This window comes from Melospiza melodia, chromosome 3 (genome assembly GCF_035770615.1).
Source record: "Melospiza melodia melodia isolate bMelMel2 chromosome 3, bMelMel2.pri, whole genome shotgun sequence".
NCBI classification, from domain to species: Eukaryota; Metazoa; Chordata; class Aves; order Passeriformes; family Passerellidae; genus Melospiza; species Melospiza melodia.
In genome coordinates this window covers 31565149-31577770 of record NC_086196.1, presented here as the reverse complement: position 1 = coordinate 31577770, position 12622 = coordinate 31565149, and the positions used below count along the sequence as shown (strand labels likewise).

Here is a 12622-nt window from a genome sequence, read left to right as displayed (position 1 = left end):
ATGAACATACAGTATGGGTATGCATGTGATAAGTGTGTGTTGGGAGACAGGGCTACCTAAAAGCTTCCTAGTGTGTTACAGAAAACACCCCCTGACAATATGTTTGTGATTTTATCTAATTTTCCAAGAAAAAATTAAAATTCTGAGACCAACCCGAATTCTCAGTTCACGTGCTATGAATTTACTCCCGACCTTCCCAGGCTGAGTGAGAGATCTTCTATCCCCCATTTCCAGTGATAAAGCATTCCTGTCAAAGTCTTTGCTACATATATTTAATTTATGCCTACATCAAGAGAAGAGCAGTAATTATCCCAAACATCTATATTTTTTAGAAATTATGGGGGAAAAAATAATTTCCTTTGAAACTGCTTGAGGACCAAGAATGTTAGAGCAGTTTCTAAGAGTGGTATGCTTACAGGAAGACATCGGATGAAGGAGTTGTGTTCATTGCATAACCATTTATAACATGGGTATTGATTTTATCTGCATCACATAGGCACATATATGAAGATACATGCAAAAAAATAAAAAAGAAAATACAACCCAGGACATAGAAAACAAGCTTAGAAAACTTAATTTTAGTTTCCTAATTTTGGCAAAGTGCTCTTTTCTGACATATGGCAAGCCATTTATGACTGCTGTGCTTCAGAAGGCACATGACTGGCTTCAGTGACTGCATATGGAAACTCATGCCATTAGGAAACAGGAAAGGGAATTAGCAGCAGCTAAATCCGCTGAAGTCAATGACAGAGCAACAAAATCACCACATCCTTTCGACAACTGTTAGAACAGTTCTCCACTTTATGTGGCATTGCAAAGGTGCTGTGTGAACAGTGAAGGGAACCATGACAAACATCATAAATAAATGAGACTCCGCTACAAAATATAAAACTTATTTCTTAATAGAAATATATCTCAAAGGCTCATTACATGGACAATATTCTCCATGCAGTGGGAATTTAGTATTAAGCTTAGAAACCTACAGATGTCCTGTCTTATCATGTTAGGAATTAAATACCTCAGGAATTAAAATCTGTACACAGCTATTTATAATAATTGGAACATACAATTAGTCACTTGTTCAGTTACTCAGAAAGAACATGATATATCCTACATCTGTACAGTGACATGAACTTGGTAAAAGTTTGTTTTTCACATGAAGGCATCTGAATTGTTTGAAAATACTATCCCTAGCATAAGAAACTCATTGGCTATTAAGTAAGAAAGCAAAGAAGTATTTTAATAGCATTCAGATAACACATTAAATCTTTAAAACCTCTTTTTTCCTCAAAAACAATTTTAATAATTGTTTTTGAGGAAAAAACAATAAATCATGAAAAAACAATAATCATGAGAGTTTGAACCTTTCAAAAAGTTCTACAAAGCTAAACTTTGTAGACTTCAAGACACACAGTTTCACAGTTGAAAGAACATTTATACTGTGTGTTTGTTCTGTACCTATTTTATTTTTCATGAAAACTAAATATTAGAAAGGGGACTGTTAACTTCACAAAAGGAAAGTAAAGCACCCAGAACTATGATGACTGTGTAATGGAGGTCCCCAGGCATTTTGCCAATCATAACCTAAATTCAATCTATTTGACTTGGTTTGTTGCACATCTGTGCAAGACAGAAATGTGACAGTGTTTTTCCTTCTTTGTCAGCACAGTGTTCTCAAACAAGAGAAAGATAATTGACTACTGAGGCAAGGAAATACCAAGTAATGAGAATGTCAGAGGAGCCGTGCCTGAGCAGCAGATATAATAAACCCATATATATGTATCTAATAAAACCAACTCAGGAGCTGTGTTAACAGGAAGGCAGGCTCCCATTCTACAATCCCCTGGAATTTCCGCTCGTAAGTGCTTAGACTATTCCTGCTCTGATCAGTGCAATTTTAATAGGATGCAATGCCACAGACAAGATTCAGAACAGTTTTATTCAGGTACATCATGTAAAATGCTTTTGGTACTATTATTTTCCAGGTACTGGCTGTGACAAAACCAATAAAAAGTGTTCAAGCCACTTTGTTTTTCTATTAAGTGATGGAGTAGCATAGACAAGCTTTTGTAATGAAGGAAACTTTGGTTCTTAGATCAGAATGTTGAATAACTTTTCACTTGTATTTTTATTCAATAAAACAAATTTACAGTATTTTTTTCTGAGATATGCTGACAAAATATTTTCACTTACAACATCTAAGGATGAATTCAAATTCCAAACAAATTACATAATGTAGACTAAGAGAAAAGGAAAAGGAAAAGCAGAAAAAACTCATGTCAAATCTGCCAATTCAGCTCTAAAATAGAAACAACTACCCTTATGGAGGACAGAAAAGCAAATGCTAGTTATTAATTTGAAAAGCAATAATCCAAATTCTGTGTTGTTCTTTCTGCCTTAGTCTCATCTAGTTTTTGTCTTCATCTGCCGACTTAGGCACTCAGTACAACTGTAAAAATAAAAGTTCATATTGCAGAATATATTATTTGATTGAAAGGAAAAAATATCTCAAGCATACCTGTAAAAATATAAATCAAGAAGTAATACAATTTAATAAGGGGAAAAGTGCAATATGCAATAAGTGCACAACTTACTTGTTAGAAGGTATATTTAGGGGGCAAGCACACAACTGACAATCTTCAGCTGTCCCTTTAGTTGCATCACCATAGAAGCCAGGCAGGCATCTATCACAAAATGAACCACCTGTGTTGTGCTTGCAGTCCTAAAGAGAAGATGTAAGTACAAACTGACAATTAGATAACTTGCATATGGAAAAAGGTCTGCAAAATCTATCCTTATTTTTTTCTGCCACAATCAGTGCTTCATATGTTCTTGTAGATAACTTTTTTCCATGTAAAACAAAAAGAATATTTGACATAAAACCTTTAAATTTATACCACACAACAGCTGTGTTATTATTTTAGCTTGCTTAAAGAAAACCAACTTTTAAAGGAGCATAAGACAGGTTTAGTATTGCAGTCTTGCAACAGGCCATATTTTGTGACAACTGTTTTCAGATGTTGATTCCAAAAATACAGCCCAGATGATATAATTTATAAAAATGAATTATTACTTTTGACATGTCTGTGCATTGGTTCATTTTACAAGGTATATGGCTAGCAGTATTTGTAAACTGTAGCAAAGCCTGAATTACTTAATTCTCATTTGCTAGAATAGAGTCCAGCCTCTATTTCATGAGTAGAAGGAAGGACAAGTATACCATGTATAGGGTGCTATCCAATACTTTGTGTTCATTTATGTGACTGAATAATAGGAGAGAAATTAAGCTGAGCATATGAAACATGAAGTATAAAAATGGCAGTACCACATTTGCATTTTGGTTTATAGCTTTCGGCTGATCTCAAATTAAGCAATCTTTTAGTAGAATGGAAATCAGTCCTGTGAGAAAAAGCTTCTCATGATGACTTGTAAGAACCAAGTTTTAAAGAGTAATTACCCTTTCAATTCTTCTTCCCTATCATCATATAGGATTTAGAAACTCTACGTAATTTCATAGAATCCATAATAGATTCAGAAAAATTACTTTTCTGGCTTAATCTGTTTCCTTTCTTCACCCCACATTACTAGCACACCACAATATTCCTTTCACTGCTGTTTCACACAAGATACCCAAGTGTAGCCATTTCACAATGCAGAAACAGAGAAAGCAGACAGAATGGTTTGGGATATTAAATGCCATATTGATGTGCTTGTTATGGACTGAAAAAAGGATTAAAAGAGCATATGTCAACTTCAAAAGGCCAGAATGAAAGCCATGAGAGAGATTTTTGTTAATAGGGTGTGTTCTGCTGTGTTTTAGACTATGGGCCAGATCAAATCTAGAATGTTTAACCAAAGCTGCAGCTTAAGGACTCTGAAGGTTTGTTTTCATTTGGATTTTTGTTTGTTTGTGAGGGGTGTTCTGTTTGTTTTGGTTTTTGTTTGTTTGTTTGTTTTCTTTAAGTGTGGGCACTTTCAAATTTAAGACTTAATTTAAAATTGTTTTTTAGGAACACTTCAAGATTGTTTTATCATTTTAGTAAGTCACGCATATGGTACTGATTGCTATTTAACAGCCTTACTGTCTGGAAGACATAATTTATCCTCAATAAGGAAACAGACAATATTCTAAGGAACACTGATTCCTTCCTCACAGCTTTCCAGGATTGCAATGATTTGCACAAAGCTTTTTTGCATTGTGCTCTGCACCTGGGCAGCTGAAAAAGCACAATATCCTTTTCAGTCATGCGGACATCGGCGTCAAAAGCATTTGCCTTCAGAAATAGTTTGTTGTTTTAAAGGGTGCTTTCTTATTGCTAGTGCATACAATCAGCATATATTTGAAATGAAAGCATCAATCACAATACTGTATTTTAACATTATTTAGAGATTGTGAGGTAACACCAAATTAAAATTAAAATTATGGCTTTAGTACAGCCAGCCGGGTTAAAATCAACTTCCATAAGTTAACTAATCAGTTTGATTGGTATTTCAAGCATTGACATTCGAAAAGAATCTACCAGCCATACCAAAAAAAGTAGCCAGGAACAATATGCTTTTTAAAGAAGATGTGACAAAAATAATTTAAGTGTTTCAAAAGAAAAATCCTCTGCAATTCAACTTTTTAAAGACATCGTGTCAAATTATTTGTACTTTTTCTGAAAAATAATGGATTCTTCTTTTGTGATAAGTTTAGCTTTAAATATCCTCAGACATATCTTAACGGTTTTGAAGAATATGAACAGTTTATATGTCAAGGATGTTATTAAAGTGAGAGAAGCTAATACACTACTTTAAAGCTTCACATCTCTTGCTGAGTGGTACTTGCAGGTTCTGCTTTTTTAAAGTAAAACACCTGAAACCTTCCATTTTGTAGGAAAACATGTCTTGTTACAAAGACATGACCGCCTTCACTTTGATGAAATATTTTCTGGCCCTTCAACATCTGCCATTTCCATGTACTGTGTCTAATCCTATTCAATTCAGACCCCTGTTTCTAATTCCTCACAATTGCAGAATGATAGAATATTCACAGCTGGTAGGATCATTGAGTCTAACTCCTGTCCCTGTGCAGAACTCCCCAGGAGTCACACCCTGTGCCTGAGAGCATTGTCCAAAAACCTCTTGAACTCTGTCAGGCTGGTGCTGTGACCACTGCTCTGGGGAGCCTGTTCCAGTGCCCAACCAACCTCTGGGTGAAGAACCTTTTTCTAATATCCAACCTAAACCTTTCCTGACATAACTCCAAGCCATTCATTCAAGTCCTGGTCACCACAGAGAAGAGACCAGTGCCTGCCCCTCCTCTTCTCCTGATGAGGAAGTTGCAGACTGCAGTGAGGTCTCCCCTCAGTCTCCTCCAGGCTGAACAGATCAAGTGACTTCAGCCACCTATCATATAGCTTCATCTCCAGGCCCTTCACCATCCTCCTTTGGACACTCTCTAACAGCTCAATGTCTTTTTTATGTCCCTCTGTGTCCAACACATGAGCCAGCTGCTCACCCATTGCATGATGTGATGTGTTTATCCAGCTGTGTGCTGGACATTTTTTCCAGAAGGATCCTGTGAGAGACAGTATGAAAAGCTTTACTGAAGTCCAGAAATATTTCAACTGGCTGTCCCTGATCCCCTAAGTGGGTTACCTTGTCATAAAAGAAAACTAAATTTGATAAGCCAGATTCTCCCCTCATGAAGCCATTCTCTGGCTGTGATCAATGACTGCACCATCCTCCAGGTGTTTCTCAATACCTCCGAGAAAAATCTTCTCTGTAATTTTACTGTACACTGAAATGAGATTGACAGGCCTACAGTCCATGCCATCCTTATCAACCTTTTTGAAAATTCAAATGTTAGCCAACTTTGTCTCAACTAGGGTCTTTCCATATTTCCAAGGCTGTTCAAAAATGATTGAGAGAGGCCTCAGGATGACATCAGCCAGGTCTTGGAGTATTCTTGGATGAATCCCATCAGATGCCATAGACTTATATGGATCCAGTAGATGTCGCACTAGTTCATGGTACACTGAGAATTTATAATGCTCACAGCCATGGTCCTTCAGCTCAAGGCACTGGGACCCCTTTAGCCCATCATCAGTGCTGGAGACAAAGGCAAAGAAAGAATTAAATATCTCTGCCTTGCCTATATCCCTGTTTGTGAGGGGACCATCTTCACCCTGTAGTGGGCCGATGTAATTTCTGCACTACCACTTGCTATTAACTTATTTAGAATACTCTTAGTATTGCCCCCCATATTTCCATCCAGCTTCAACTCCAGTTGAGCTTTGACCACACCATATTTTCCCCTAAAGAGGCAAGCAGCATTTCTGTATTCCTCCCCCATCACCTGACCTTTCTTCCACCGTGAGCACCTTCCTTTTTTGCCATATCTCCAAAAGAAGACCCCTGCTCAGCCAAGCTGGCCTTCTGCCTGTTTGACCTCTGACATTTTGGAATTGCCTGCTCCTGTGCCCTCAGGAGGCAGTGCTTAAAAAGTGACTTGTACTGATGGTTCCCAGCATGTTCAAAAGCAACGAATTGATTTTTAAATCTAAAAACAAACCAAAAAAGAGAACTCCACATATACAAGACCAAAATCTGAGCATACCATAATGTATATGCTAGTTTATCTGAGAAGTAATGATCTTGTGTATCCTATACTTTTCTCCCTGAGCCAGTTTGGACCTTCCAGGACAAAGAACAAGGATTATGTTGTATGTAGATGTTGACCCGATCTGCCTGTTCTCTTCAGTGATGCATTAAACTTCTTGCTAATCTGCCACAATTACAGATCAGTACTGTAAGTACTGAAGTAGACAAGTCCTTCTAAAAATATTATCAACCCTCATGAAAGATTTGTGTTTCTTGACATCAGTTGGCTGAATCTCAGTTTGAAACTTGCCAAATGTACAGCAATGGTTTTGAACATCATCTGGTTCGAGCAATGTCTAATTATACTGAGATTATTTCTTTAAAGCATGCTTAAGCCTCTCATGTATTAATTTCACGTTCATAGGAAAACTGGACAGGCTTTTTCATGTGATGATACTGGGTACAAAATAGATCGTGATCAACTTCTCTAACCTGCTCAGTACATTATATCTGCTTTCTTTTTATTTCCAATGAAATTGAGGCTGTTCCAATACATTGATCTAGTGGTTTGTAAAAATCCATGGTTTTTTTCACAGATCCATAGACTTTGTGGCCAGGAACAATTTTATGTCCAAGTACTTATGTTTTCAATTCCAACATCATTTCAATACAATGATTTAAATTTTATCTCGCACTATTTTGAATGCATTAATTTTCCGTATCTCTTTTACCTCTGAACATCTTTAAACTTCAGATAGACAACCTCTCTGTAATTAAAACTGTGGGATTTATTTTTGTCCAAAATATATGTATGATTCAGACCTCGTTCCCTACAAATTTCCTTGATGATGTCCTGGAGAGTGTTTTCTACCATTTCCTTCTGAGCCAGCTCTCCCTTTTTTGAAGAAACCAAATGAGCTTTATGCCCAATATCAGGGGACACTAAATTCACACTGAAAACCACTCCAGCATATGCGGCTGAGTGTATATGAACATGGAAAGAAACATTTAGAATAGAATGCTAGTGATGGAAATAAAACTACATACAGGGATTATGACAGAGTCCAAGATAGCACATTTGGCATGCTGCTGCCCTTCCTCAGGATACCTGTCACAGAGACAACCAGGGAAGCTGCTAAAGCCAGCTAAAGAAAGTAAGTCTGGGTGCCTGTTTTAGTATATTCCTGAGCTGTCTAGACCAGACAATGGTATTCTGCCTTTGGAAGCATGAATAAGCTCTTCTAGCATTTTCAAACTACTGTAATGTGAAGATAAACAGACAATTCTCTTTCCTGGTGTAACAATACAAATGTAATCAGGATGTTGCAGAGGCTTTACCTATCTTCACTTGAGTGAGAGCCTGTTCTGCATTTAGCTAGGACATATTTTTTTACGGTGGATATGAAGATGGGTAAAGACATTTTGTTGCTCTGGTGACAAACGCTGTCTAAAGCACACGTCCACCAGCACTGACACCAGCCTCATTCAACATGGTATATGTTGTCTATATACAGAGGAATACAACATGGAAAGGATGCCACTGGGGACTGCCCACTTAGGGCAATTTGACCATATCTTTGGGGAGAAAGATTTACTTTCTCTGGGCTTACTAACAGGAACATAGTATTCTGCAATGAATGAAACACCTTGAAATGTGCTTACTCTTCACAAGGTTTAGGTTTAATCAACCTACTAAAGCTACTGTAAATGTGTGTGTGTAATAGTACAAAAGAATATTTCTGAATGTTCCAAATTGCCCTATGTACCAAAGCAGTTATGTATATCACAATGGTAACGAGAACGAGGTATTGTGCAGCTCTCTGTGGCTGCTCTGGGATCAAAGGGCTTTGCAGGTTACTGCAAGATATATGTTAAAATGAGCTTTTTATACAGGCCTGTGTCGAAGCAGATGATTTGAGCTTTTATCATGAGTCAAAACCACATTTCAGCTTCTTTTCAACTACATTTCAAAGCTAAGGAAGAGCTAAAAGAAGTATCATATCAGTAAATTAGATGCCTAAATTGTCTGTTGTATTACTGAGAAAACACCATGAATAATAATAAGGAGGCCAAAAGGCTGTGTAAACCTCAATAGAAAGAATGCCTTTGATGTGAAACATTTCTCTTTTTCAGCGCTCAGGCTTCTCTCTCTTTCACTTCAAAAGGCTTATGATCCAAATTGAATAGCAGCATTTAATAGCCTGCATGGATACTAACCGATCTGACTTACAGTGCTTTCAAAGTTGTAAGAAAATCCAGAACTGATTTTAAGCTCCCTGTGCACCTCTTCTCTATAGCCTGGTCTAGTATGAGCTACAGAACAAAAAATGCGGAGTGTTTGATAACGTGTGTAGATGAAAGTGCATCTTCAGCTGGTTATTTTCCACTTCCTTGTCAGTGCTGTGTTCTCTTACACCAGCACCCTTGGAACATCAGAAGGGGGAGCTCCGCTGCCCGAGTCAACAGCTCACGCCAACCAAAAAGCACAAAAAGCAATATGCAGCCTATGAGGCCTTCTCTTTTATCCAGGCTGGTGCTACAGACAAAAATAAAGAGGGAAGCTGTGCAGGGGCTAAAACGTGAAGACACAGAAGCCAACAACCTCAGAACTTACATCCGGCGATGGACCCCTAAGCAAAACAGTCAACATGCCTTAAACAAGATTCCTCCTTCCTTTTCTCTCCTGTTAACTGATTTTATCCCACATAAATATTACAAACATTGTAGCTGGAGAATCCGGTCATTAAGGCAAAAAAAATTTTGTCAGGAAGCACAAATCCACATTACCCTAGTGATAAACATTTTCACTGAGTATTAAGTGAAAGATTCAAAACATGACTGTCACGTCAAACATGTTTTTCATACTAGGTACTTCTCTGAGGCTTACAGTATAATTAAATTGAGAATAATTTTAAGCTTCTATTCATGAAAAAGCAATTTGAAAAACCCACTGATCCACACATTAAGGATATCTTGTTTTGCACTGCAATGCAATTAAACATCTTCTATGAGCAAAACAGGAAGAAAGTAATAATTCTAAGTGCCAAATTATATTGGAAAAAGCTTGAATTTTCATTTTGGCATTTTCCCAGCAGGTTTTTCTTAAGGAAATAAAAGGGAACATTTAGAAACATGCACATTACAGAGTCTGCTTGAAATTCTGCAGGGAAATGAGAGTATATCCCACTAAACTGGCACTGGCTTAAATTGTGCTTCTGCAAGACTAATGAAATTAGACATGTTGTTTCAAGCTTTATGCCATGTCAGACAATATAAAACTAAAAATGCCCTTGAGTCAATCAGAAAAGTATATTCAGCATAATTCACCCATTCCAAAAGGCTACTGAACAGGCGGGAAACAGTGGTGCTCTGGTAGGCTTACTATGGATAATATCACAGATTTAATTGCTGAATTAGTAGGCAAAATCTCCATAATCTACAAGAAAAAAAAAATCAGATTTAACTGAGATCATGGTTTTATTATTTTTCTGGAGTACAATTCATTAAGCATTCCTCTAAGGTTTACTATAAATTTAGAAGAAGGAAGGCATTAACAATATCTTCTCATCAAACTAGAACAGAATGTACGAAGTTACCTGCTACGTACTATAAACTGAATATTCTGCAGGAGACAAATGGCAGGGGAAGATAAATCTAGCACGAAAAAGCATTCATACATTTGCTGCTTTCTGCATGCTGTACCTTAAAACTATTGTACTTCAAAACATAGATCCTATGTGATAAATAATATATTTTCTTTTTTTAACTGTCCAAGACACCATATCTTGGCGTGAAGGGATTCTCAACCTCAACATAAAGATCTCTTCTGTTACTCACTGTTTTTTATCTTCTTGATTATTCCAGGTCTCAGAGGTCACTAAATCAGTTGCCCAGGTGTACTGGGTTGATGTTGGCCATGTCCATTGTTCCCTGAAGGGACACTTACCACACATGCTCCTGTGATGTCATCACACACATCTGCATGACCAAAGCACGTGCATGGTGCACAGATTCCACCAAAGATTGTGCCATTCACACGCCTGTGTCGAGGCCAGCACGACTGCAAGGAAAGTTAGATAAAAAGTTAAACTCTTGTTTCAACAGAGGAAGGAACGGGATTTTTAAAATTTTGTTGGATTTGATCCTTGCACACACAACAAACATACTTGCCAAATGAATAAAAATACCAACTTTTCTCTATAAAATTCTTCTTTCTGGTGCTGTGGCTTTGCACTGACCTTAGCCTTAGCAGCAGGTGTGAGATTAGAGGAAGCTTTAACTTGATCATTCTTCTGAAATGGTAAAATAAAGCAGAGAAATGAAGAACTGAAATATGACAGCATGAAAGCAAGAGGCACAGACTGAAAAACAGCCAGAAGGTGAAACTGAAGGAGAGAGAAGGAGGAAAAAAACCTCAAAACAACAAAAATGTTCTCTGGGAAGTTCAGGCGCAAAGAGCAATTAAATTACCATTTAATCTTGTTAGGACTCCAGCAAAATGCTACACTGAAATAAAGCACAGGCTGAAAACTAAGCTACCCTTTTATTTACAAATTGTACTCCTTAGAGGATAGGGATTTCCCTTCACGACACTGCTCTGATAGTTTTATTTTCTTTTTTAAATGTAAAATTCAAATCAATATTAAATGTATGTCCAGTAATTTTGTAGGAAAGGTGACACCATGCAACTGTGATTCATCAGCGAAAATACAGCTGATGAAACTCCATTTTCTCATAATAACACGTCAAGCAGCAGTCTTCCATACTATATATTTCACAAATTACTTTATAGGTTGTTTTTTTTAATGCTTTATAGCAAACTTTCCTTCTACCGTAGGACTGCTCATGTGATCCAGCAATTTTGCATAAGATAAAAAAAAGTGCATGACAGATTTATGACCTTCAAAAGCACCTGGATAATACAAAGAGAAAGTTTAGCACTGATGGAATACCAGAGTATCATTTAATAAAGAAAATCCTTTCTCCTTCACATACACTCTCCAAAAAGATAACAAACAGATTATTTTTTATAAAAATAAAGATGTCCATTTTTGTCTGACTCTTGAAAAATTGAAAGTAATCTAAAGATTAATTGAAATTATTCTTTAAAAAAATCCAAAACCTGAGATATTACCCTTATTTTTTATTCTTTACATTCTTGGTTACACCTTCCTAAAAAACCTAAAAAAAATTGTAAATACAAAAAAATAAAAATCTAAAGTTATAAAATCCAAAACCTAAAAACAGGTTGAAAGGAATTCCTGTATTTTACTTTCTGTGGCATGCGATGCAAGTGGTTTCTACATAAATCTACAAATATTTTCCCTCTTTTGGTGACTGACAATAATCTGTTGCGAACAGATACAAATGCTATTGCTCAAGACAAGGCTCTAAAACTTTAATTTATTTAATTAACTTAATTTTAAGAGCTTATATATGAAATTTCAATAGCAGGGCTCAGAACAGTACCAAAAGATTACAGACTGAGGTCTTAAGAAAAGATAGCATATAAATGTCAACAGCTGGGAAAGTTCTTGACCATCATAGGGAAGCAGGTTAAGCACAACTCCTTCTGCATCAGAAGTGAAAGAGTACAGAGAAAGGGAACAAATTGAGGGAGAAGAGCAATTAGATGTGAAGATGTTGATAAAGGCAAGAAAATTCATCAGTGGAGCAAAGTAACTATCACAAAGGGGTCTAATTGGTGTTAGAAATTTAAAATTTTACCTGCTACACATAGAAAAATGTACAGAATTTTATTTGGCCAGAGTCTCATAAAAAATAAATTCTGAATTTATATAATGGAAATTCTTAAAAGAGACAGCATAATTTAAATTGAGTTGGTTGTCTTTGGAAGACTGATCATGTCAAAACATTCATAGCATGAAAATAAGAAAATAATAGTTGTTTTTAGTGCAGCAGCATCTATGCCAAGTACCATATCATCATTATGCAGGAGACAAATACATACATTAAACCAAATAATGAAGAGAAAATGGAACTGAAAAACTGCACAAAATCAATAAAATATGATGCT

The 12622-nt window shown here is 36.5% G+C and overlaps 1 protein-coding gene across 1 annotated transcript in view; it reads right to left on the bottom strand.

The window, feature by feature from the left end:
* LAMA2 (laminin subunit alpha 2) overlaps positions 1 to 12622 on the bottom strand; it is a 334586-nt gene that overhangs the window by 134627 nt on the left and 187337 nt on the right. Inside the window, exons 16-17 of the mRNA XM_063153343.1 lie at positions 10532 to 10645; positions 2595 to 2722 (exon numbers count right to left, since the gene is read on the bottom strand). Of these exons, the coding sequence (XP_063009413.1) occupies positions 2595 to 2722; positions 10532 to 10645 (242 nt within the window). The remainder of the gene's footprint in view (positions 1 to 2594; positions 2723 to 10531; positions 10646 to 12622) is intronic.